A 27,987-nucleotide genomic window follows, 5' to 3' on the forward strand; every position below is an offset into this window, starting at 1 on the left:
CATGCCCTTACTACTCTGAGTAAAGAACCTACCTCTGACATCTGTCCTGTATCTATCTCCCCACAATTTAAAGCTATGTCCCCTTGTGCTAGCCATCACCATCTGAGGAAAAAGGCTCTCACTGGCCACCCTATCTAATCCTCTGATCATCTTGTATGCCTCTATTAAGTCACCTCTTAACCTTCTCTCCAACAAAAACACCCTCAAGTCCCTCAGCCTTTCCTCATAAGATCTTCCCTCCATACCTGGTAAATCTCCTCTGCACCCTTTCCAATGCTTCCAAATCTTTCCTATTAGCGGCAACCAGAACTGCACTCCATACTCCAAATGTGGTCGCACCAGAGTTTTGTACAGCTGCAACATTACCTCATGGCTCCGAAACTCAATCCCTCTACCAATAAAAGCTAACACACCGTGCACCTTCTTAACAACCCTATCAACCTGGGTGGCAACTTTCAGGGATCTATGTACATGGACACCGAGAGCTCTCTGCTCATCCACACTACCAAGAAACCATTAGCCCAGTACTCTGTATTCTTGTTACTACTTCCAAAATGAATCACCTCACACTTTTCTGCATTAAACTCCATTTGCCACCTCTCCGCCCAGCTCTGCAGTTTTTCTATGTCCCTCTAACTTGTAACATCCTTCCGCACTGTCTTGCTCGTTCTGGGTGAGTGTGCTTAACACTCACCTTGGCTCTGTTTCTTGTTCTAAGTTCTGGAGTCGCCAGGTGCCGTTAAGACACCGCCACAAGCTTCAAGGTAAACTTCAAAGCAATAAAACCGTACACCAATTAGTAAGTCCAAACAACTAGAGTTTATTATAATACAATTATAATAACTACCCATGCACACGCTAAAGGATTAAACTTACTCCTACCGCTAAACACCTAATACTTATCTCGAAGGAACTGCTGGGTCAGGGAACAAGGCCTCTTGCTCTGCTCTGGTCTGCAGACTTCGGATTGTTATCAATTGCAAAGGGTGTCAGGAGTGCCTATTTCTGGTAGCGGTCGTCGTTAGGCACGCACTTGTTGGTGGCTGCTGCTCGACGGCTGGAGTAGAAGACAGGAGCCAGAAGACTGAACCATGTGTGGGACCTTTCTTTCATAGGTCCCAGGGGGTCCGCGCCCCTTTGGACGGACTCCCTTAACCTGCTTGGAATCGATTGGGTCTCTTCCCAATCGATATGTTTGAACCCCCCCAATCATAGGGCAGTTCTTGGGACCTATTGTTTTGGGCTTCTCTGGCGCCACAGGGTCTGGCCTTCCATAGAATGTATCGATTTGTGCTTAACATGTGTCCATTGTATCTGGGACTCGCCCGGTATTGCCTCATTAGTATGTTAACTGGTTTGCTTTCACAGTGCTGCCTGGTCTCTGCAACAGTCAAAACCGGTTTCTGCAGTCGTCCCACTATACAATCGCCTTGCAAGCTGCTTGCTTTCCAACATGTCCATTTTCCCTGCATTGCTTGCAATCTTCCATTTTGTGTTGGGCAGTGGCCACCCCAGGTGGCTAGTCTACAACTCTACCGACTTCACTGTCATCCGCAAATTTACTCATCCATCCTTCTACACCCTCCTCCAGGTCATTTTTATAAAAATAACACAGCAGTGGCCCCAAAACCGATCCTTATGGTACACCACTAGTAACTGAACTCCAGGCTGAACATTTCCCATCAACCACCCCCCTTTGTCGTCTTCCAGCTAACCAATTTCTGATCCAAACTGCTAAATCACCCTGAATCCCATGCCTCCGATTTTCTGCAATAGCCTACCATGGGGAAGCTGTTCTTGAACAAGCTCCACATTTCAATTGTGCCCATCCCCTGCAGTTTCCTTCCCCATCGCATCATAATTGCCTTTCCCCCAGCTATAACTCTTGCCCTGCGGTATATACCTATCCCTTTCCATCGCTAAAGTAAACGTAACTGAATTGTGGTCACTATCACCAAAATGCTCACCTACCTCCAAATCTAACACCTGGCCTGGTTCATTACCCAGTACCAAATCCAATGTGGCATCACCTCTTGTTGGCCTATCTACATACTATGTCAGGAAACCCTCCTGCACACAGTGGACAAAAATAGACCCATCTAAAGTACTTGAACTATAGCGTTTCCAGTCAATATTTGGAAAGTTAAAGTCCCCCATAACAACTACCCTGTTACTTTTGCTCCTATCCAGAATCATCTTTGCAATCCTTTCCTCTACATCTATAGGCCTCCAAAAAGTTCCAGAGAAAAGTCCCAACAGGGTATCCTCTCCTGTTTCTAACCTCGGCCCATACTACCTCAGTAGACGAGTCCTCATCAAATGTCCTTTCTGCCACCGTAATACTGTCCTTGACTAACAATGCCACACCTCCCCTTCTTTTACCACCTTCCCGGAGCTGACTGAAAATTTCCCCCCCCAGGATATTGGTAACCCTCTGGTTCAGGTGTAGACCATCCCATTTGTAGAGGTCCCACCTACCATAGAATGAGCCCCAATTATCCAGGTATCTGAATCCCTCCCTCCTGCACCATCCCTGTAGCCACATGTTCAACTGTTTTCTCTCCCTATTCCCCGTCTCACTAGCACGTGGCACGGGTAACAACCCAAAGATAATAACTCTGTTTGTTTATTCTAGCTCTAAGATTCCACCCTAGCTCCCTGAATTCCTGCCTTACATCCCCATCCCTTTTCCTACCTATGTCATTGGTGCCTATGTGGACCACAATTTGGGGCTGCTCCCCCTCCCCCTTAAGGATCCCAAAAACACGATCCAAGACATCATGGACGCTGCCACCTGGAAGGCAAGGAGGCAACACACAACTGTGAGTCTCTCTCGTTCCCACAGATTCACCTATCTGTCCCCCTAACTATGGAGTCCCCAATGACTAATGTTCTACTCCTCTTTCCCCCCCCCCCCCTTTCCCTTCTGTGCCACAGACCTGTACCCCATGGCTTACCCCTGCTAACATTGCACTACCTTCCCTGCCATCCCCTCTAGATAACTTTGCAGATAAAACAAGAAAAAGCAAGAAAAAAAGAGCTTACCTGATATTCACTCAACCCCTTAGGTTAGAGGTGGAAGGAAAGAGAAAACTTTGAATTTCTCTTCAAAAAGGCATTCAAATCCACTTCCAACACACTGTAGTCTAAATTTTGCTTTAATGAAATCCTGATGGCGTTTCAAATTCATTACAAAAAATACAAGCAAGACAATTAGGATCTTCATCCATGGGTCAATGTATTTGAAAGAACAGAACAGCCTTGGTGGTTCTTTATCCACCAATTTTAATAGTTGTATGAAGCTGCACACAAGAGCACAGGGATCAGGCTATTGCTTCTAATTGATGCAGGATAGAGTCCAAAATGACTAAAATTAATTAAAGCTGTTAATTGGTAAACGTGCAAAGATTGCACATTCTCCCTGTGTTGGCATGGGTTTCACCCCCACAACCCAAAAGATGTGCAGGCGAGGTGGATTGGCCATGCTAAATTGCCCCTTAATTGGAAAAAATTAATTGGATACTCAATTTTTTAAATTTAAAAAAAAAGTGTCAATATAATTTAAAATTCCTTGATTGTCAGAATCATGATAGGTGCCTGCAAAACACAAGCAGCATCCAATCTGTAGGCAGCAGAGGTACTTTACACCGTGACCAAATTCCTCTGGACACACTGGTGGTGGAGGGAACAAAAAACTGTCGTGGACTAGCTATTGATTGAGGCTGTGCTGTTCTTTTTTAATATGGTCAATACTTGCCCATGTTGGTACATTATGATAATTAACTGCTGAGGTGGAAACATGCAATTGCATAAATAGCAGCAGATGCAATTAGAAATCTATTCAAATACCAAGCCTCACACATGCTAATCTGTTTTGGGACTTGGGTATACTTTCAACTCCTGATTTCCTAACTGTCTTCCATTTGGGGCAATTTAATGCAAAATGGGGGGGGGGGGGGAAGAAGAGTTTAGATTAGAGTCGGGGGTCAATAAGGGTGGGACCTGTACGAGAGGTTAATGGCTTTTGCACTATGTTTATGGTTTCATGTATATTGTTTATTTTGTTGTTGTTACGATACCAAAAATACCTCAATAAAATGTTTATTAAAAAATAATTGAGGAGGAAAGAAAGAGAACCAGGAACTGGGCAATGTGTGAAAATGGAGATGGAGACAGTGAGGGTGGGTGTAGGCAATTCTGACCTGCAATGAACGTAACATCAGGCTAAACCCAGTCCTTTCTTAGGCTTTGGGGTTGAGCCTTCACAAAATGCAGTCCTTTAGAAAATAAAGCACACCCTTGCCCACCCTCACCACTGCTCATTCATTGCTCACAAGATTAGATTTTTCCCACCACGCACCATCTTAATACATGTTACCACAAGCATAAAAATAGTGCTGATTGGAAAATCCAGGTACAAAAAGGTCAGAGCTGTATACAACGTGTTTAATCTGATTCCTTACTACGCTAAAGATACTGTGGAGTTGATAAAATAGAGCTTTAAATACAGAAATAATCCATAATACTTTGCATAGGTGCAGCATGATGGTCAGATTTTAGCTGCAATAAGTACAAATTATTTGGTGCACATGTCAATGGCAACTTTTTTAAAATATAAATTTAGAGTACCCAATTATTTTTTCCAATTAAGGGGCAATTTTAGCATAGCCAATCCACCTACCCTGCACATCTTTTGGGTTGTGGGGGCGAAACCCACGCAGACATGGGGAGAATGTGCAAACTCCACATGGACAGTGACCCAGGGCCGGGATTCGAACCCGGGTCCTCAGCGCAGTAGCAATGCTAACCACTGTGCCACCGTGCTGCTCATGTCAATGGCAGCTTGCAGGCCACCTCCAAGGGCTTGCTGAATCTGCCTTAAAGAAAAAAGACAAACCAAAATTTTTTGCATTTGTGCATGGTTATTCATCCAGTTCCAGACCAGCAATGTCTACCTTTCTCGTTCCTGCTTTCACACCCCACTTCAGCAGCTGGGTGTGTCAGGACTTGGCATATGTACGGAACCATACTGATAATAAATGGACCAAATGTTTGCACTACTAAAGCACACACACTTTCATCCTATGGAAGAAATCACATTGGAACAAAGGAGCTGACCGACATTGGCAACCAAGATGGCTACAGGACTGAGACGATTACTTTTTTCCAAACATGAAACTGTCAAGCACGATTAAATAAATCTGTCTCTGATGAGGGCCAGGACTCTCTGGCCCTGCCGGCTGAGCACCACTGCCTGTGAGTTTCCCAGTAACAAGGGGTGGCTTCAAAAATTCCCATTGACAGCGGTGAGAGTAGAGAATCTCGCCATCAGCAAACAGCACACTGCCTCCCGCTGCAAAAAAACAATATGTTTTTGGATACAGTCTACAAGTAATTCTGAGACTCGAGTTGCAAATACAGTCAACTTGGAATGGATGACTTTTGGATTTACGGTTCTAAAAGTTCCTCCCCACTGGAGATTTCTTCATCTTACGACTGGACCCATTGTCAACTCACCGTTAGACATTGATTATGATTGTCAACCACTCTATTTATCATTGTATCATGCGAGTACCAGGGTGGGAGTAGGTGAACTCAAAAGAACTTTAAGTCATTTTGTCTGGCAATTCCTTCGTTCCCAAGATATTGACTTTGTAAATCTTATTTCAAGATGGTGGGGTCACCAATTCTTACCATTTGGGGCCATTCAATGCAAACCATTAACAAACAACATAGGACACTATTCAGCTCAACATGATTGAGCCAGCATTGCAAAAGAGCTATTCGCTTAGTCACATTCCTTCATTCATCCCCATAACCCTGCTTATTTTCCCTTTTCAAATATGTATATAATTTCTTCTTGAAAGTTATTATTGAATCTGCTACCACAGCCTTTTCCAGCAGCGCAAATTTCAGATCAGAAAAATTTCCAGTGCAAAAACAAATCTAATTTCACCTCTGGTTCCTTGACCACTTATTATAACTGTGTCCTTTAGTAACACTCCTACCAGTGGGAACAGCTTCTTCAGACAATGATGTTACAGGGTCAAAACTCGAAAGTTTTTCCGCAGCAAATTAACATTCTTGAGCATAGAAGCTCCGTTGTTTACCCACATACTCAGCAGTTTCTGAGATTAAAAAGTTGTGGCTCTGCAAGTTTTCAAGCAGGTGTGCAGGAGTGCAGATACACACAGGAACCCTCTCCTAGTCATGCAAGTCAATGTAACAGTTTATCACAGGAAATGGCTGATTGCTGTGAAATGTTTCTGGCATTGGGATGGGGGATGGATGACCTGTTACAAGAGACAGACCCTCCCCAAAAAATTCAGACTCACTCCAGCAGACTTGTCCTTATTTCTAAATATCCCACACACCATTTTCTTTTAAAAAATAGACAATATGATGAAGCTTACTAGCAGTTTTCTCACGAGGACGGATATTTGGAAGAGCTTGAATAGAGATGTTCACGGAAAAGAGGTAAATTAATAAGTTAAATAGGGAGAAACCTACTCCCTAAATCCATGAATTGATCATTTGAGGGCACAAATTTATGAGCATTGTCCGAGATCAAGAAATATTTTCCGATAGAGGGAGGTGCTCATTCAGGGATTACCCAATAAGGAACAGAATCGTGAATACTTTTCACAAATTAAGGAAGTGGACAAATGGCTCAATAAGAAAATTGTAATAGACTCGGTGAATGGGGCTAAGTGGCGGTTGTTTTCAGAGAACCCAGTATCTCGCCCGCTGTAGAACATCAATTTGCCACATGTCGGAGGCTGATTAACCACATGGGGCAGGGCAGTGGTTAGCACTGCTGCCTCATGGCGCCGAGGACCCAGGTTCAGATCCCAGCTCTGGGTCACTGTCCATGTGGAATCTGTACATTCTCCCCGTGTCTACGTGGGTCTCACCCCTACAACCCAAAGATGTGCAGGGTAGGTGAATTGGCCACTCTAAATTGCTCCTTAATTGGAAAAAAATGAATTGGGTACTCTATAATTTATTTTTTTTTAAACACATGCGTGAGTGTACGGGACAATACTGTTGAAAAAGGAGAGAGGAAAACCTCTTCTTTGCTAACATTGACATGTTCCCAAAGCAAACTCAAAAATCATATTAAATACAGCTCGAGAAACAGCAGACGTGGTTCAGAACTGTCACCGCCTCACCTCACCCCAACAATATCAACTGTTAAGCCACAATCATACTCGGGAGGATGTGCTGCAGCGGAGGAATATTTCAACATATACCCACACCTCTCCTCGCATCACAGATGCTGTGCAGATAAAAGCCATTCCTCAGAGAAGGTTTTGACAAGCAGACATCATCCTCAGTGAGGCTTTGGGAAACACAGGCGGTTGTGTTCTCTGTGCAAAGTCAATGAAACAGTTTTAAAACCACGCAACAAAGTGGTGGAAACCTGCAATGGAGGACCAGTATCATTCAGCTGGGATTCCTGCTAGTTAGGACGGTATGAACCGTTTGGCCATTTCCAGCCCTTCCTTCAAAAACGTGACGTAGGCTGCCGCTGAAGGGTCCTCGAAATGTGATGAATGGGTGAAGAGACTCCTGTCCACCTCCTCGGGCTTCATTGAAGTGATATCCAGGAAGTAGTTGGCATTGATGTGGTGAATCTGCCAATGATAATCACAATTATCCAAATACAACTGGCCACAATATTGGGAATCTGAGCAGAAAGAACGCTCAAATCTGGAAACCACTTAAAAGCATGAACACCATTGAAACATACCTCAGAGATTAGGCAGTTTGGACAGCTAATTAAAGTCTTGTTTTTTGTTCCTGATCATTAAAAGGGAAATTAGTGCTGGGGGGTTATACATTGCATCGAATTTTGCAGCACAGAAATAGGACATTCAGCCCAATAGATCTATGTCAACGTTCATTATCCACACCAGCCTCCTCCAACCATAGTTCATCTCACTCCATCAACTTATCTTTATATTTCTTTCTCCCTCATGTACTTGCCTGAGCTTCACCTTCTATGAATCTCTGCCATTCACCTCATGTGGTAGCCAGATCCATATTCTCACAACTCTTTGGGTGAATAAATTTCTCCTGCCGTCCTTGTGTTTAACAGTGACAACCTTATATTTATTGATCCTTAATTCGGGCTCAACCAAAAGTGGAAACATCCTCTTTATGTCTACTCAATTGAATCCTTTTGTTATTATAAAGACCTGTATCAGGTTACTTTTCAGTTTTCAGAAAAGGTCTTCAATCCGTTTCCTATCCTCGTGCCCATTATGAAAGAAGGCTGTTAAATTCACCTGCCCAGGGCGGCATGGTGGGTGGTGCAGTGGTTAGCACTGCTACCTACTGCACTGAGGACCCGGGTTCGAGTCCGGCCCTGGCTCACTGTCTGTGTGGAGTTTGCACATTCTACCAGTGTCTGCGTGGGTTTCGCCCCCAAAACCCAAAGATGTGCAGGTTGGGTGGATTGGCCATGCTAAATTGCCCCTTAATTGGAAAAAAAATAATTGGGTATCCAAATTTATTTTTTAAAAATTCACCTGCTTAAGACTTGCCACAACATTAAGAATAGGCATCATTACTATGAGGAAGGGGTGGGTGGGGCAGGTTTTCCACTCTGGGTTGGATGTGAAGAACCGGTGAGTGGCGATTCTGGTGAGGAAAAATGTGTCGTTTGAGGCATCTGAGGTGGTGGCGGATAAGGGGGGTAGGTATGTTATGGTTAGGGGCAGGCTACAAGGAGGAAAGGCGGTACTTGCTAGTGTGTATGCCCCAAATTGGGACGATGCGGGCTTTGAGAGGCGTATGCTGGGACGGGTCCCGGATCCAGAAGCGGGAGGTCTGATTATGGGGGGGGGACTTCAATACGGTGTTGGATCCTTCACTGGATCGGTCTAGCTCTAGGACGGGTAGGAGGCCGGCGGCGGCCAAGGTACTGAGAGGGTTTATGGACCAGATGGGAGGGGTGGATCCATGGAGGTTTGTGAGGCCGAGGGCACGGGAGTACTCTTTCTTCTCCCACGTACATAGGGTCTATTCTCGGATAGACTTCTTCGTGGTGAGTAGGGGACTGATTCCGAGAGTGGAGGAGGCCGAATATTCGGCTATTGCAATCTCTGACCACGCTCCGCATTGGATAGAGTTGGAGGTGCGGGACCAGCGCCCGTTGTGGCGGTTGGATGTGGGGTTGTTGGCGGAGGAGGTGTGTAGGAGGGTACGGGCAAGTATTGAGGGGTACCTCGAGGTGAATGATACGGGGGAGGTCCAGGTGAGGATGGTCTGGGAGGCCCTGAAGGTAGTGATTCGTTGGGAGCTGATATCCATCCGGGCACACACGGAGAGGAGCGAGAGGAGTGAGAGGGATAGACTGGTGGGAAAGATGCTGGAGGTAGACAGGAGGTATGCAGAGGCACCAAAGGAAGGACTGTTGGGGGAGAGGCGCAGCCTACAGGCTAAATTTGACTTGCTGACCACTAGAAAGGCGGAGGCACAATGAAGGAAGGCACAAGGGGCAGTGTACGAACATGGTGAAAATGCGAGTAGGATGCTAGCTCATCAGCTCCACAAGCGGGATGCGGCTAAGGAAATTGCTGGAGTGAGAGATAAAAGTGGGAATGTGGTGCGGAAGGGGGTAGAGGCGAATGAGGTTTTCAAGGACTTTTATGGGGAACTGTACCGGTCGGAGCCAATGGGGGAGAGGAGGGGAATGGAGAGGTTCCTCGACGGGCTATCTTTCCCGAAGGTGCAGGAGGAGCAGGTGGAGGGGTTGAGTGCGCCGATTGAGCTGGAGGAGCTAGTTAAGGGGATCGGGCAGATGCAGTCAGGGAAGGCACCGGGGCCGGATGGGTTCCCGGTGGAATTTTATAAAAAGTTTGTGGACCTAATGGGCCCCCTTGCTGGTGCGGACACTTAATGAAGCGTGGGAAAGGGGACTTTGCCCCCGCTGATGTTGCGGGCGCTGATTTTGTTAATCTTAAAGAGGGACAAGGACCCCCAGCAGTGTGGTTCATACAGGCCCATATCTCTCCTTAATGTGGATGTCAAGGTGCTGGCAAAAATCCTGGCCACCAGGATAGAGGACTGTGTGCCAGGGGTTGTGCACGAGGACCAGACAGGTTTTGTGAAGGGAAGGCAGCTGAACACGAATGTGCGGAGATTGTTGAATGTCATCATGATGCCGGCGATTGAGGGGGAGGCTGAGATAGTGGTGGCGCTGGATGCAGAGAAGGCCTTCGATAGAGTGGAGTGGGGGTACTTATGGGAGGTGTTGGGGAGGTTTGGATTTGGTGAAGGGTTTATTAGATGAGTGAGGCTGCTATATGAGGTCCAGATGGCGTGTGTGGCCACGAATGGGAGGAGGTCGGAGTACTTCCGGCTTCACCGAGGGATCAGGCAGGGTTGCCCCCTGTCCCCCTTGTTGTTTGCATTGGCAATCGAGCCGCTGGCGATGGCGTTGAGGGATTCAGAGAGGTGGAGAGGCTTGGTGCGAGGTGGGGAGGAACATAGGGTGTTGTTGTATGCCGATGACCTGTTACTGTATGTGGCGGACCCGATGGGAGGGATGCCGGGGGTGATGGGAGCTGCTAGCTGAGTTTGGGACCTTTTCAGGCTATAAACTAAATTTAGGCAAGAGTGAGGTGTTTGTGGTGCACCCTGGAGACCAGGAGGAAGGAATTGGTAGGCTCCCGCTTAGGAGGGCAGGGGAGAGTTTTAGGTACCTGGGGGTGCAGGTGGCCAGGGACTGGGGGACTCCACAAGCATAATTTCACTAGGCTTGTGGATCAGATGGAGGAGGAGTTCAAGAGGTGGGACATGCTGCCATTGTCGTTGGCGGGGAGGGTGCAGTCTGTCAAAATGACGGTGCTTCCGAGGTTCTTGTTCCTCTTTCAGTGCCTGCCCATCTTCATCCCCAGGCCCTTCTTTAGGAGAGTGACTAGCAGTATTTTGAGCTTTGTGTGGGCACATGGGACTCCGAGAGTGAAGAGGGTTTTCCTGGAGCGCTGCCCAACCTTTTGGGGTACTATTGGGCGGCCAATGTGTCAATGGTGCGTAAATGGGTGATAGAAGTGGGGAGGAGGGGGGGGGGAGGCGTGGAAAATAATGGAGATGGCGTCATGTAGAGGTACAAGCCTGGGTGCCTTGGTAACGGCGCCGTTGCCGCTCTCTCCTAAGAGGTATACCACGAGCCCGGTGGTGGCGGTGACCCTAAGAATCTGGGGACAGTGGAGACGGCATAGGGGGGAAAACAGGGGGCTCGATGGAGGCTCCACTGGGTGGAAATCATCGATTCATCCCGGGGAACAATGATGGGGGATTTAGGGGGTGGCAAAAGGTGGGCATCAGTAAATTGAGGGACCTGTTTATTGGCGGGAGGTTTGCGGGCCTGGGGGAACTGGAAGATAAATTTGGGCTCCCCCAAGGGAACATGTTCAGATACTTGCAGGTAAAGGCGTTTGCTAGGCGACAGGTAGAGGAGTTCCCTTTGCTGCCCTCGCGGGGGGCAATGGACAGAGTGCTTTTGGGGGTGTGGGTCGGAGAGGGGAAGGTGTCTGACATTTATAAGGTAATGCAGGAGGTGAAGGAGTCATCAGTGGAGTGGCTGAAGGCTAAATGGGAGGGGGAACTTGGGCAGCAGATAGAGGATGGGACTTGGGCGGATGCCTTGGAGAGAGTCAACTCTTCCTCTTCATGTGCGAGGCTTAGTCTCATCCAATTTAAGGTGCTGCACCGGGCTCACATGTCCGGGACTAGGATGAGTAGGTTCTTTGGGGGTGAGGACAGGTGCACCAGGTGTTCGGGGAGTCCAGCGAATCATGCCCATATGTTATCATGACCATACGGTTAGCTGAGGTCTGTATAAAAGACAGACAGACAGCGCACACAGTAAGCTAGCACTTTTCCAGGAGACACATCCGGAGTGAGACTCATCCAGAGTGGGGATTGAAACTTGGTAATTTGGTGCAGAGAGGTAATTCGGTGCAGAGTGTGAGGAGGTGCTTTTTAACCCTGGTAAGTGACTGGTAAGTAGTCTCTCTTTTTCTTTTCATTGTCTAATTTATTTATTTTTACCAGGGGAAGGCAGCAGCAGCCAGGTTCATGGCACCATGGCTGGCTCTGCTGCACAGCAGGGCAGGAAGAAAAATGGCAGGGCTATAGTGATAGGGGACTCGATCGTAAGGGGAATAGACAGGCGGTTCTGTGGGCGCAATCGAGACTCCAGGATGGTATGTTGCCTCCCTGGTGCAAGGGTCCCTGGTGCAAGGGTCAAGGATGTCTCAGAGCGGCTGCAGGACATTCTGGGGGGGGGGGGGGGGGGGGGGGGGGGTGAACAGCCAGCTGTCGTGGTGCACATAGGCACCAACGATATATGTAAAAACGGGATGAGGTCCTACAAGCGGAATTCAGGGAGTTAGGAGTTAAACTAAAAGTAGGACCTCAAAGGTAGTAATCTCAGGATTGCTACCAGTGCCACGAGCTGGTCAGAGTAGGAATGTCAGGATAGATAGGATGAATGCGTGGCTCGAGAGATGGTGCAAGAGGGAGGGATTCAAATTCCTGGGGCATTGGGACCGGTTCTGGGGGAGGTGGGACCAGTACAAACCGGACGGTCTGCACCTGGGCAGGACTGGAACCGATGTCCTAGGGGGGGTGTTTTCTAGAGCTGTTGGGGAGGGTTTAAACTAATGTGGCAGGGGGATGGGAACCGATGCAGGAAGTTGGAAGGTAGTAAAACAGGGACAGAAGCAAGGGGAAAAGTGCAAGGCAGAGAAGACATAGTCAAAAATCTAAAAGGGCGACAGTACAAGGTACAGTGACTGAGGGGAGCTCAGTGAATAGGCCCAGTAATAACAAAAGGAATAAAACTGGAGATGTCAAGATTCAAAACAGAGGTAAAACAACCAACATAAGTGTACTTTACCTGAATGCTCGTAGTATTCGGAATAAAGTAAATGAGTTGATGGCACAAATCATCGGAAATGACTATGATTTAGTGGCCATTACTGAAACATGGTTAAAGGATGGTCACGACTGGGAGTTAAATATCCGAGGGTATCAAACTATTCGGAAGGACAGAGTGGATGGTAAGGGAGGTGGTGTTGCTCTGTTATTTAAGGATGACATCCGGGCAATAGTAAGGGATGACATCGGTGCTATGGAGGATAAGGTTGAAACCATTTGGGTGGAAATCAGGAATAGTAAGGCGAAAAAGTCACTGATAGGAGTAGTCTATCGGCCACCAAATAGTAACGATATGGTGGGGCAGGCAATAAACAAACTGATGCATGTAGAAATGGTACAGCAGTTATCATGGGGGATTTTAATCTACATGTCGATTGGTTTAACCAGGTCGGTCAAGGCAACCTTGAGGAGGAGTTTATAGAATGTATCCGCGATAGTTTCCTAGAACAGTATGTAATGGAACCTACGAGGGAACAAGCGGTCCTAGATCTTGTCCTGTGTAATGAGACAGGATTGATTCATGATCTCATAGTTAGGGATCCTCTCGGAAGGAGCGATCACAATATGGTGGAATTTAAAATACAGATGGAGGGTGAGAAAGTAAAATCAAATACTAGTGTTTTGTGTTTAAACAAAGGAGATTACAAGGGGATGAGAGAAGAACCAGCTAAGGTAGACTGGGAGCTAAGACTTTATGGTGGAACAGTTGAGGAACAGTGGAGAACCTTCCAAGCGATTTTTCACAGTGCTCAGCAAAGGTTTATACCAACAAAAAGGAAGGACGGAAGAAAGAGGGAAAATCGACCGTGGATATCTAAGGAAATAAGGGAGAGTATCAAATTGAAGGAAAAAGCATATAAAGTGGCAAAGATTGCTGGGAGATTAGAGGACTGGGAAATCTTTAGGGGGCAACAGAAAGCTACTAAAAAAGCTATAAAGAAGAGTAAGATAGAGTATGAGAGTAAACTTGCTCAGAATATAAAAACAGACAGTAAAAGGTTTTACAAATATATAAGACAAAAAAGAGTGGCTAAGGTAAATATTGGTCCTTTAGAGGATGAGGAGGGAGTTTTAATAATGGGAAATGAGGAAATGGCTGAGGAACTGAACAGGTTTTTTGGGTCGGTCTTCACAGTGGAAGACACAAATAACATGCCAGCGACTGATAGAAATGAGGCTATGACAGGTGAGGACCTTGAGAGGATTGTTATCACTAAGGAGGAAGTGATGGGCAAGCTAATGGGGCTAAAGGTAGACAAGTCTCCTGGCCCTGATGGAATGCATCCCAGAGTGCTAAAAGAGATGGCTAGGGAAATTGCAGATGCACTCGTGATAATTTACCGAAATTCACTAGACTCTGGAGTGGTCCCGGTGGATTGGAAATTAGCAAACGTGACGCCACTGTATAAAAATGGAGGTAGGCAGAAAGCAGGAAATTATAGGCCAGTGAGCTTAACTTCGGTAGTAGGGAAGATGCTGGAATCTATCATCAAGGAAGAAATGCGAGGCATCTGGATAGAAATTGTCCCATTGGGCAGACACAGCATGGGTTCGCAAAGGGCAGGTCATGACTAACTAATTTAGTGGAATTTTTTGAGGACATTACCAGTGCAGTAGATAACGGGGAGCCGATGGATGTGGTATATCTGGATTTCCAGAAAGCCTTTGACAAGGTGCCACACAAAAGGTTGCTGCATAAGATAAAGATGCATGGCATTAAGGGTAAAGTAGTAGCATGGATAGAGGATTGGTTAATTAATAGAAAGCAAAGAGTTGGGATAAATGGGTGTTTCTCTGGTTGGCAATCAGTAGCTAGTGGTGTCCCTCAGGGATCCGTGTTGGGCCCACAATTGTTCACAATTTACATAGATGAGTTGGAGTTGGAGACCAAGGGCAATGTGTCCAAGTTTGCGGATGACACTAAGATGAGTGGTAAAGCGAAAAGTACAGAGGATACTGGAAGTCTGCAGAGGGATTTGGATAGGTTAAGTGAATGGTCTAGGGTCTGGCAGATGGAATACAATGTTGACAAATGTGAGGTTATCCATTTTGGTAGGAATAACAGCAAACGGGATTGTTATTTAAACGATAAAATATTAAATCATGCCGCTGTTCAGAGAGACTTGGGTGTGCTAGTGCATGAGTCACAGAAGGTTGGTTTACAAGTGCAACAGGTGATTAAGAAGTCAAATGGAATTTTGTCCTTCATTGCTAGAGGGATGGAGTTTAAGACTAGGGAGGTTATGTTGCAATTGTATAAGGTGTTAGTGAGGCCACACCTGGAGTATTGTGTTCAGTTTTGGTCTCCTTACTTGAGAAAGGACGTACTGGCGCTGCAGGGTGTGCAGAGGTGATTCACTAGGTTAATCCCAGAGCTGAAGGGGTTGGATTATGAGGAGAGGTTGAGTAGACTGGGACTGTACTCATTGGAATTTAGAAGGATGAGGGGGGATCTTATAGAAACATTTAAAATTATGAAGGGAATAGATAGGATAGATGCGGGCAGGTTGTTTCCACTGGCGGGTGACAGCAGAACTAGGGGACATAGCCTCAAAATAAGGGGAAGTAGATTTAGGACTGAGTTTAGGAGGAACTTCTTCACCCAAAGGGTTGTGAATCTATGGAATTCTTTGCCCAGTGAAGCAGTTGAGGCTCCTTCATTACATGTTTTTAAGGTAAAGATAGATAGTTTTTTGAAGAATAAAGGGATTAAGGGTTATGGTGTTCAGGCCGGAAAGTGGAGCTGAGTCCACAAAAGATCAGCCATGATCTAATTGAATGGCGGAGCAGGCTCGAGGGGCCAGATGGCCTACTCCTGCTCCTAGTTCTTATGTTCTTATGTTCTGGGCATGCCCGGCACTGGAAGAATTCTGGAAGGGGGTGGCAGGGACGGTGTCGAGGGTGGTTGGATCCAGGGTCAAACCAGGGTGGGAACTCGCGATTTTTGGGGTTGCGGTGGAGCCGGGAGTGCAGGAGGCGAAAGAGGCCGGTGTCCTGGCCTTTGCGTCCCTAGTAGCCCGGCGGAGGATCTTGCTGTAGTGGAAAGATGCGAGGCCCCCAAGTGTGGAGACCTGGATCAGTGACATGGCGGGATTTATAAAATTGGAGAGGGTCATATTTGCCCTGAGAGGATCAATACAAGGGTTTTATAAACGGTGGCAGCCTTTTCTGGACTTCCTGGCTCAAAGATAGGTAACTTGGTCAATAGCAGCAGCAACTCCGGGGGGGGGGGGGGGGGGGGGGGAGGGGGGGGTTCCTTATTGTAGTTTCAATTTTTTTTTTCTCTACGGTTATGTAACTTAACATTGTGTTAATTTAAGTTGTTGTTAATATGTTGTGTTGTTCATTGAGATGGGGCGAATGTTTATGATTGCTATTATTGTTATTGTTGGTATTTTATTACGGTTCGATGTTGTTGTATAAATTCAACATTTTTCAATAAAAATTATTTTTTTTTAAAAATTATTACTATGAGGCATCAAAGCATAATGCATAAAGTTGACACCTTCAGTAAAGGAGGGGGAGAACACTGAAGAGGAAAGGTATCAATAACTGCATACTTTCACTGATTTGATTTCTGCAAACTGAGTTAGTTGTCACATGGCACTTACAAAACGCTATAACTGAGTATATTGACAGGCAGATTTCACTTCATTTTACCTATGGTTAATGTGATCGCCACTCAAGTGCAAGCTGCATAATGATCATAAAATCTTTTTCAAAAACACATTAGAAAGAATTTTTTTCCGACAGATATAATGGGATGCTAGGATCTAAACACTAAACAATGACCATGACAGACGACAAGACTTACCACTGTGCCATTTGGTAAAGCTATTATCATCTCAACAGGAAAGTTGTAGTGTTCTAAATGCAGGCTGGCTAACCTCGCGGTACCTTCATCTTCTTGATTCCTCTGAGAAGGATAAAAATGGCAAGTTCTTAAACCAGAAAAACATTTGGTATAATTTGCGAGAAGGCCCATCACAATACATAACACGCTCACCAACGTCTATCAAAAGAACAGATTTGCCCAATTATAGGCATCAAGGAAGTGAGCAGGAAAACCCCCATCGACAGCACTGGGTTGAGATCTTATGAGTGTGTTAACACATTTGTACAAAAATTCCTCCTTTTTTTTTAAAACAAAGCCATTTGTTCATGTTAAGGGAGGCCTTCATTCAAATTGTGGATACTGGAATTTATCCAAGCACACACACAGGGATGCATTTGTTGTCACACGGGCACGTTATATTGAGTGCAGGTCTTATTCGGTGGTCCTAGGGCACAGCAGGATGTATTAAGCTGCATTTCCTGAACCAGTTTGCAGCTCAATGCGGGAGTGGAGACATAAAGCAGAAAAGCCTGGCTTCTCCCTTTAGGGAAAGGAACGGAATGGAGGAGGGGTGTCAACTTGGACAACTCTCGCGCAGCTGTTTAACCCCATGGTATGAAACAATATGAATGGAACAATCACAATAAATTATCACAGAAATGTTTTATTTCAACAGAATTTAGAGGAGGATTAGAAAAAAGGAGGGGGCAGCACGGTGACACAGTGGTTAGCACTGCTGCCTCACGGTGCCGAGGTCCCAGGTTCGATCCCGGCTCTGGGTCACTGTCCATGTGGAGTTTGCACATTCTCCCTATGTCTGCGTGGGTTTCGCAGCACGGTAGCATTGTGGATAGCACAATCGCTTCACAGCTCCAGGGTCCCAGGTTCGATTCCGGCTTGGGTCACTGTCTGTGCGGAGTCTACACATCCTCCCCATGTGTGCGTGGGTTTCCTCCGGGTGCTCCGGTTTCCTCCCAGTCCAAAGATGTGCAGGTTAGGTGGATTGGCCATGATAAATTGCCCTTAGTGTCCAAAATTGCCCTTAGTGTTGGGTGGGGTTTCTGGGTTATGGGGATAGGGTGGAGTTGTTGACCTTGGGTAGGGTGCTCTTTCCAAGAGCCGGTGCAGACTCGATGGGCTGAATGGCCTCCTTCTGCACTGTAAATTCTACGATTCTATAACCCAAATATGTGCAGGGTAGGTAGATTGGTCACTCTAAATTGCTCCTCAATTGAAAAAAATGAATTGGGTCTAAATTTATTTTTTAAAAAGGAGGCTGCATTACTGTGCAATATATTTTGTTCTCCTTACTAGCTAACTTCTAGTTTCAAATATTTAGAATTTCATTCCTCAGAACTAAGAATCAGAACATTTATTACGTCAGCTTCAATTAAAGTGAATGTCAACTTCAATATGCCCATAATTTGAAGTGCGGAATGGATGAAAACTAAAATCCGCAGTCATTTAATTCGGAGTTCCTAATAAAAGGCTGTAAAGTTGTTTGACATGGACCAAGGAATGCACCGATCAGGTGCAGCAGCAAGATCACTGGGTGAAAGAAGCCACACACAATCCCTCCCGAGTCTATTCACATTGAAGCTTTTCCTCTTCCCTACCTGTGTACACAAGTCGCACAACCACTCCAGAGCACAGTGAGACAAACCAATTCAATTGTGAACAGCTTCCAAAATTGCTGACCATTTTCTGATTTGTATTTGGATCCCATATATTGAACAGCCACTGGGGAAAATGAGACAAATTCACCCTCCAAAAATAAACTTGCTCATCCCTAATTTAATATTTCTATGTATTTGAAAAATCATGAATTTTTGGTTCAGGAGGAGGCCACTCAGGCCATTTATGTCCACAGTGCTCGTCACTCGCTTCACCTAAGCTAGTTACCATAAATACCAGTTTCCATCCTCCTCCTTCACTGCCTTTAATACATTCTTTGTTCATTCATTTCTATAAGTCTAATGTGCAGCGTAGGTAGATTGGCCATGCTAAATTGCCCCTTAATTGGGAAAAAATAAATAAATAATCGGATACTCTAAAAATGTTATGAAAAAAAAAAGCAAAATGCTATGGATGCTGGAATCTGAAACAAGATCAGAGGAAGCTGGGAAAACTCAGCAGGTCTTCATCAAACGAGGGGTCCATGACTCGAAATATTAACTCTGTTTCTCTCCGGAGAGGTGTCGGCGAACCTGCTGAGTTTTTCCCAGCTTCCTCTGCTCTTGTCTACCTTGCTCATGTTGATTTGCTGATTGACTACCATCAGTTACATCCATCAAACTCTGTTGATGATTTACCTGAAGATCCTCCAGTTCTTTGACCAGGGACCAGCTGCTGACGAAACTTTCATTCAGCAGAGAGAGGACGGGCGAACTCTCGAGAACGGTTTCCCGCAGAGTCCGCCCTGACCCTGCACAAACAGAAGGAAATAACAGAGAATGTGTCAGTAAGAGTAAAGATCGCTTTGCACTCAGTAAAAAGACACTGAAATCCCACCCGAGACAGCAGAGCTGGAGCTGGTATCCCGTGCCACTGTGACAAAGTCCGCCCATTCTCCCCGCAGACACTGGAGAGGCGGCAAAAAAGATTTACAAAGGATGATCCCAGAACTGCAAGGTGACACCTGATAGGAAAAGAATGAAAAGTCAGGGTCTCTTTTCTCTTAAAAAAAGAGTGAAGGTTGAGGTATGACCAAACACAGATCTTTAAAATGGTGAAAGGTTTTGATAGAGTGGACTCAGAGGGATTGTTTCCTCCAGTAGTGAAGAGCAGTCCTTGAGGCTATCAATATAAAAAAGTCACCAAGATATCCAATAGGGAATTCAGAAGAAATTATTTACCCAGAGAGTGGTGAGAATGTGGAACTGACGACCACAGGGAGTGGCTGAGGTGAATAGGAGTGTTGTATTTAAGGGCCGGCCATATAACCATATGAAGGATAAACACATTGGTTTGGCACAGTAACATAGTGGTTAGCACTGTTGCTTCACAGCAGCAGGGACCCGGGTTCGATTCTCAGCTTGGATCACTGTCTGTGCAGAGTCTGCACGTTCTCCCTGTGTCTGTGTGGGTTTCCTCCGGGTGCTCCGGTTTCCTCCTACGAGTCCCGAAAGATGTGGTTGTTAGATGAATTGGACATTCTGAATTCTCCCTCTGTCTACCTGAACAGGCGCCGGAATGTGGCGACTTGGAGATTTTCACAGTAACTTCATTGCAATGTTAATGTAAGCCTACTTGTGACACTAATAAAGATCATTATTATTATGTTAGTCTGTGGAATTATCTTTCACAGACAGCAGTGAGGCTGCGTCATTGAATTTATTGAAGGCGATTAAGACAGATTTTTGATAGGGCAGCACGGTGGCCTAGTGGTTAGCACAGCTGCCTCACGGCGCTGAGGTCCCAGGTCCGATCACGGCTCTGGGTCTCTGTCCGTGTGGAGTTTGCACATTCTCCCCGTGTCTGCGTGGGTTTCACAACCACAACCCAAAAATGTGCAGGGTAGGTAGATTGGCCACGCTAAATTGCCCCTTAATTGGAAAAAATAATTGGGTAATCTAAATTTATTTTTTTTAAAAGACAGATTTTTGATGTACAAGGGTGGGGGTGGGAAAGAGAGAGACAGGAGAGAGTGTAGGTGAGTCTACAACTAAATCAGCCATGATCTTATAGAATAGTAGTGCTGTCTTGAGGGACCGAATGGCCTACTCCTAGTCCCAAGTTCCGATGGGAAAAGGGAACAGAGGGGTATGTGGTAAAGTTCGATGAGAAAGGGTGGGAGGAGGCTCATGAGGAGCACAATAGGCAGCCTGGCCTGGTTGGGCTAAATGGCCTGTTTCTGTGCTGTAAATATTTTACCAGAACCCTTGCCATACCCATTTCCGAGCTACAGCAACTTTACAAGCACAACTAACATTTCTCGACCTCTTTTATTTTTCTGGATCATGCAAACACTCAAAAACTAAGATGAGGAGCAGAAATTCTGCTCTCTTCAATACTTGGAGATGTATCATCTTGAACCAACGTCACTGCCCTGCCTCTCTCACTCATTCCCAATGGGAAAATCATCGCTGGTATCTCTGCCCAAGAGCAATGCAGAAATATGACCAAGGCACCAACTGCAACGGTTCAAGATGATTCACTACCCTCATACTCTCTGATTTTTTTTTAAACTTAAGAGTGCCCAATGTTTTTTCCAATTAAGGGGCAATTTAGCATGGCCAATCCACCAATCCTGCACATCTTTGTGTTGTGGGGGTGAAACCCACGCAAACACTGGGTGAATGTGCAAACTCCACACGGACAGCAACCCAGAGCGGGGATCGAACCTGGGACCTTGGCGCCGTGAGGCAGCAGTGCTAACCCACTGCACCCCGTGCTACCCTCTCTCATTTATTTTTTGTAGCACAGAGGTGATTTGCTTAGGTGTGTGGGTCCTTTAAATAAAATGTTGGCAGCGCGGTGGCGCAGTGAGTTAGCCCTGCTGCCTCACGACACCGAGGTCTCAGGTTCGATTCCAGCTATGGGTCACTGTCCGTGTGGAGTTTGCATATTCTCCCTGTGTTTGCGTGGGTTTCGCCTCCACAACCCAAAAATGTGCAGGATAGGTGGATAGGCCATGCTAAATTGCCCCTTAATTGGGAAAAATGAATTGGGTACTCTAAATCAGGCATTGTCAAATTTGGGGGCGCTACCCGCGGGTTGGTCGCGGGGCAGGTGTCGGGAGGGTCGCGGAGCCGTCCGTCGCGGCGCTCCCGATCGCGCAAATCTGCGCGCAACAGCCACAGCAGCCGGCTGTTAATAACGCCAGGTGCAAGCGACCTTTAAAATGGCAAAACTATGCACATGCGCGCCGATGATCGGGCACGCATGCGCAGTCCGGCTGCTTTTTGTTTTTAAACAGTCGCAGCATTTTGTTTTACAAATTCGGGGGGGTAGTTTAGTCATTTTATTCATTTATTTTATTCATTACATTTTTTTTACAAGTTGGGGGGGATTAATTTAATAAAATTTTACAGGAAAAAAATGCAGAACTTTGGACAGATGGAGACTCCATACTTTCCGACTCTGGAAGACTTCACCTCATCCAACAGGTTCCATTGGAGGAGAGTGTACGAGGGCCAAAGGGACCCAAAACCATTTCCTCCATTTCTGTTAGCAGCAAACAAGGTAAGAGAAAATGGTTGGTCGCATAGGTCAGCCGGCGTGGGTCGCGCAGGTCGGCCGGCATGGGTCGCAAAGGTCGGCCGGCATGGGTCGCAAAGGTCGGCCGGCATGGGTCTCGAAGGTCGGCCGGCATGGGTCTCGAAGGTCGGCCGGCATGGGTCACGAAGGTCGGCCGGCGTGGGTCGCAAAGTTCGGCCGGCGTGGGTCGCGAAGGTCGGCCGGCATGGGTCGCGAAGGTCGGCCGGCATGGGTCGCGAAGGTCGGCCGGCATGGGTCGCGAAGGTCGGCCGGCATGGGTCGCGAAGGTCGGCCGGCATGGGTCGCGAAGGTCGGCCGGCATGGGTCGCGAAGGTCGGCCGGCATGGGTCGCGAAGGTCGGCCGGCTTGGGTCGCGAAGGTCGGCCGGCATGGGTCGCGAAGGTCGGCCGGCATGGGTCGCGAAGGTCGGCCGGCATGGGTCGCGAAGGGTCGGCCGGCATGGGTCGCGAAGGTCGGCCGGCATGGGTCGCGAAGGTCGGCCGGCATGGGTCGCGAAGGTCGGCCGGCATGGGTCGCGAAGGTCGGCCGGCATGGGTCGCGAAGGTCGGCCGGCATGGGTCGCGAAGGTCGGCCGGCATGGGTCGCGAAGGTCGGCCGGCATGGGTCGCGAAGGTCGGCCGGCATGGGTCGCGAAGGTCGGCCGGCATGGGTCGCGAAGGTCGGCCGGGTTGGGTCCCCGGAAAAAAAGTTTGAAGAACACAGCTCTAAATTTATAGGAAAAAAACCCTAAAAACAATGTTTGTGCAGCCATGGCACATGCAGTAACTTAAAGGGATTGAATTGTGCTGGCCTGGGTGGGAACTTCTGGGTTTCTGCGCAGCTTAGAGCTAGGGATCGGCGTGTACCACCACCTTGCCAGGACAACTTGGAACAAGCAATAAATACCACTGGAGCCCAGAGGTCGAGGATGAACCATTTCTTAAAAGATAGAGAGATTGAAAGGCAAGACTCACCTCAGCAAGACTGATCGTCGAGTGCACCCCAAAGTAATATGGAATGCACAAGTTTATCTTCCATCCTCGCACGGTCAAAAGCTTCAGTAAAAGGAAGATACGACACCTTGAAAAAAGAGATTCTGTTCAGTCTTAGTGCTGTTTTGCCTGGCAGCCAAATCACCAATGCACAGGAAACAACAAACAACGGTTTAAAAGTATTGAGTCACCTCAATGTAATTTACTCGTTACCTTCTTAAATGGATACATAGTTGTCTCCAGCCTGTTGGCAGCCTCTTCAAAGCTGATTTCTGACCGCCAGACAATCTCCTCGAAAATAAATTGAATGGGTTCCCCTGAAGCATCTGCACCGTCAATCACATTACCATTCTCATCGACGATAATGTTCGGAATAGAGGGGCCCGAGGCCCTGAGCTCCATCTGCATCACAGACAGATGGACAGGCACTTAGGGGGAAAAAACAGTACAGACCACAGCAGGGCAAAGGCAGCCATCTAAGGGAACACAGCACCACTCTTCATTGCTTCAAAGCTGCTCTGCTTCCCTTCCAGTCTGCTGCTGCTGACATTCAAATCACGATCTGATCAATTTTCACTCTTAGCCAGATTTCTGAACTCGCTTCAAAACCCACACTCACCAACGTGAGCCAAGTTACATTAGAGTTTACTGCACTGAATTCTGCTTGTATTAAGCAGGATGCAGTATTATTAATCAGGTTTCTACTGAAAATGCCAACCACTGTTGTGCGACATTCAGCAGACTGTGACTTGGCCACTCTCTCACTGGAGGAGTGTCAGGGAGATTGAAGAGAGAGAGATTGCAGTGCCTCAGTAATCATTCCCCTTCCGAAAGGCGTAGAGGATAACCAGCACTGCTCAGACACTCAATCACAGGAAAGGCTTCCTTACTGCACTGCATTCTCTCTCGTGAAACTACAAAGCTGTCCTTTAATAAAGAGGATTAAGATTTTGTTCCACAAACAGATGTAGTGTTCTCCCCGACACGCCATTGACCATAGTTGGTTAAAGCTGAATCCCTATTTTCCTGGTAACAGCTGTTTTTTATCTGAATGCTGAGAATAGGGTTTAAGATATTCTTTTAAATTCTTTTTGCAGTATTCTTTACAATATTCTTTTCCCAGTAATGTCATTGCAGTAGTAATGTAAGCCTACTTGTGACAATAATAAAGATTACTGTAAAAAACATTTCCAATTAAGGGGCAATTTAGCGTGGCCAATCCACCCATCCTGCGCATCTTGGGGTTGTGGGGGCGAAACCTACGCAGACACAGGGAGAATGTGCAAACTCCACACGGACAGTGACCCAGAGCCCGGGATTGAACCTGGGACCTCGGTGTCATTGGTTTAAAATATTCTTGAGTTATTTTATTTAATGAGCAGGGGAAAATTCACCATTAGGCACCCGTCTTAAATTAAGAACAACAATTTTTTAATTTTTTTATTTAGAGGACCCAATTAATTTTTTCCAATTAAGGGGCAATTTAGCGTGGCCAATCCACCCATCCTGAGCATCTTTGGGTTGTGGGGGCGTAACCCACGCAAACAGGTAGAGAACGTGCAAACTCCACACGGACAGTGACCGTGTGCCGGGATTTCAAACCCAGGTCCTCAGCGCTGCAGTCCCAGTGCTAACCATTCCGTCACATGGCACCCTTGCCTTTATCAATCATGACATAGACCATATGAGCAGGGAGGTTATGTTTGGTTAGGCCACAGCTGGAATACTGTGTTCAGTTCTGTTCACCGCACTATAGGAAGGATGTGATTGCACTAGAGAAGGTGCAAAGGAGATTCACAAGGCCGTTACCTGGGATGGAACATCTGAACTGTGAAGAGAGGCTGGATAAGCGCGGGTTGTTTTCTTTGGAGCAGAAAAGGCCGAGAGGCGACCTGATTGAGGTTGAAAAGATTATGAGGGGTGTGGACAATGTGGATAGGAAGCAGCTGTTCCCCTTATTTGGAGGGTCAATAACCAGGGGGCATGATTTTAAGGTGAAAGACAAGAGGTTTAGTGGGGATCTGAGGAAAAATCTTTTCACCCAGAGAGTGGTGGGAATCTGTAATGCACTGCCTGGGAGGGTTGTTGAGGCAGGAAACCTCACAATCTTATAAAGTACTTGGATGAGCACATGAAATGCCATAACATTCAAGGCTATGGGCCAAGTGTTGGGTGGGAAGTGGGATTAGTGTCGGTGCAGGCTTTGTAATGATATGCAATAACAGTGTATATGACACATGTATATAGAATCGGGCCATTAAGTGTCATGCAAGAGGAACGGCACACTGGAACCAGACAAAAAAAACAGTCTTGATCAGAGTTACAGAAGCTGTTAGTAGGATCGTTAGAAGCTCCACAGTTTGGTTAGCAATAGTTTTGTCTGCCCACACTTCATTCATTTCATTTCATTTTTCATTTCATTCAACATTAAATAACTAGACTTGAACTAGATGTTCTGTCGTACACTGATTAATTTATCATAGTACACGGACATAACAGGCTTGATGGGCCAAAGGGCCTCTTTTGTACTGTATGATTCTATGAAATCTTTCCTGGATGATGTGGAAAGCTACAGGAGCATAGGTGGCACATTGACGCAGTGGTTAGCACTTCTGTCTCACAGCGCCAAGGACCCGGGTTTGACCCCAGCCGCGGGTCACTATCTGTGTGGAGTTTGCACATTCTCCCCGTGTCTGAGTGGGTTGCACGCCCACAATCCAAAGATATGCAGGGTAGGTGAATTTGCCACGCTAAATTGCCCCTTAGATTGGAAAGAAAGAATTGGATACTCTAAATTTATGGAAAAAAAAGCAACAAGAGCACAACAAAACCTGTGGCAAGTAGCCTATGTCCACCTCCATGTTGCCAGTTTCTCCTGCTCCGTACAGCCACTCCATGTCCACATTCAGAGACCTGGTACAGATAATATATACACACACAAGTTATTAATGGGTCACCAGCCTTTCTGGAGATATTTTAAGCTGTGCAGTTGTTGGGGGCTGGAATTTCAATATACAAAGCTTGCAGAGAGTCATCAGACATGCAAGCGACCCTTGTTAGGTACAACTGGAGAAGCTCTGGAGCCCAACTGCTAACGTTTATTAAATCATTATCATGAAATCATTAAACCGTTGTGCAATTAAGTACCTAGAGCATGAATAAAGAGAGACTGCTGGTACGCTGCGGGTTAGTAGGGAGAAGGTATCCATTCTGTAAATAAACCTATTATCTTGAAACGGATTGGCTTTTTGTTTCATTCTTCACCATCTGGCTTGGGATCCGTTTAACACCAAATGTCCAAATGTGTGCAACCAACAAAGAATTCAACCAGTGAAGGTCTTACAGCTGATTTGCTCTTTAATCGACAAACAGTTGCCTAATCTCTGGATGGAACTCTGGCTGATTTCTCCCTCCCAGTTCAGAGAATTAAGTCCAACTACAGCATCCTAATCCTCCCCTAAATCTTGGCTCAGATCATCAAACTCAACAGAGACTGGGGTTAAAACTGTACAGCTACAGGGATTAAAATCTCCTCTTGGACTGAACCCTCGTAATGATCGAACAAATAAAAAAAATATACATTTCCAAGCTAATTTTTTTTATCATAAAAAGAACAAAATTGGGAAAATCAAGGTGAAGGAGCTGGGGTGCAGGACGCTCCACAGAATGAGAGAGAGAGAGGAGACAGGATAAAGTAAGATTAAGAGACACCAAGTTGGATTGGCTCTAAAGGAGCCCTGGGAAAGAATAAATTAAAAGAGGAAACTGTGTGAGGATTTACAAGTGAACAGCAGCAGGGAGGAACAGGCATCTATCCCGGATCCTTAGGGGTCCACTAATTAATAAGAAGCCTACTGGAAGCCTGCGTTTCAGCAGGAAGCTGACAATCCCTGTTATTCAGTAATGTTTCACACTTCCATTTGTGCTGCTAACTGTCAAAGTCCCAGCGTTTTGGCAGCCATCAGCCTCATTTATTGGCATTTGTTCTGACAACCCTCTGAGACGCGCGATGCAGCATGAACCAGATGTGGACATCAATATCCAGTCTGCTTTTGCATTAGAGATGCAAAATGGGCCCAGTGCAGCCATGTGGACGGAAGGAATAATACATTATTTTTCAAATAAAAGGAGCCAGCAGAGGGAATAAAACAAGGCAAAAGGGAAAAGCAGCAGGACGCACACGGAATTACTCAGACAGAATTAACACTGACAACAAGAGAAGTAGTGCCAAAGATTTATGACAGGTACTGAACAGCATTGAGCGGTTTCGTGCAACTCCTGTAGGTTTTCTTCCACGTGTTTCTTCAGCGGATTAGCGTTTCCTGCGCCATTCTTGACGTGATTACACTCACGCAGAAGAGAGGGAAGGAAAAGAGAAAGGAGAGAGAAAAATAAAAGAGAGAGAGCAAGAGAAGAGAGTGACAGGGAAAAGGGCAAAAGGAGATTAAAAGTAAGAGGGAGAGAGAAAGAAAGAAAGAGAAAGGAAGCAAGAAAGAAAACTCTGGTACGGTAGGAAAGGCAGCAATCAATTTGTGGACAGGGGCTGGTTTAGCTCACTGGGCTAAATCGCTGGCTTTGAAAGCAGACCAATCAGGCCAGCAGCACGGTTCGATTCCCGTACCAGCCTCCCCGGACAGGCGCCGGAATGTGGCGACTAGGGGCTTTTCACAGTAACTTCATTTGAAGCCTACTCGTGACAATAAGCGATTTTCATTTCATTCATTTCAAGCTCTCACAAATATAGTCTGTTTTAGTGTTGCTGCTGGAAGGATAAATATTGGTCAGGACAACTCCCGTCCACTTCTTTGGATTGTGCCATGGGATCTTCTCTCGGAACCACACTGAAGTGTCTCTGGAGGGGGATTCGAACCTACAGCCTTCTGGCTTCAGAGCTAAAAGTGCGGCTATTGTGTCAAGTCTGATCCCTTCGTACAAGATAACGTACTCCAGAATCAAACATTAAAAAATCACATTACTCAAGATAATCATCCAGGAACACAGAGCAAG

The 27,987-nt window shown here is 46.3% G+C and overlaps 1 protein-coding gene across 1 annotated transcript in view; it reads right to left on the reverse strand.

Annotated features, from left to right (window-relative positions):
• Positions 1–3,140: 3,140 nt before the first annotated feature.
• The window catches only part of selenon (selenoprotein N), a 38,567-nt gene continuing 13,720 nt past the window's right edge, over positions 3,141–27,987 (reverse strand). Inside the window, exons 7-12 of the mRNA XM_038796638.1 lie at positions 25,812–25,893; positions 23,194–23,382; positions 22,963–23,068; positions 19,102–19,214; positions 16,769–16,870; positions 3,141–7,637 (exon numbers count right to left, since the gene is read on the reverse strand). Of these exons, the coding sequence (XP_038652566.1) occupies positions 7,467–7,637; positions 16,769–16,870; positions 19,102–19,214; positions 22,963–23,068; positions 23,194–23,382; positions 25,812–25,893 (763 nt within the window). The 3' untranslated portion in view covers positions 3,141–7,466. The remainder of the gene's footprint in view (positions 7,638–16,768; positions 16,871–19,101; positions 19,215–22,962; positions 23,069–23,193; positions 23,383–25,811; positions 25,894–27,987) is intronic.

The sequence above is a fragment of the Scyliorhinus canicula genome, chromosome 1 (genome assembly GCF_902713615.1).
Source record: "Scyliorhinus canicula chromosome 1, sScyCan1.1, whole genome shotgun sequence".
Taxonomy (NCBI): Eukaryota; Metazoa; Chordata; class Chondrichthyes; order Carcharhiniformes; family Scyliorhinidae; genus Scyliorhinus; species Scyliorhinus canicula.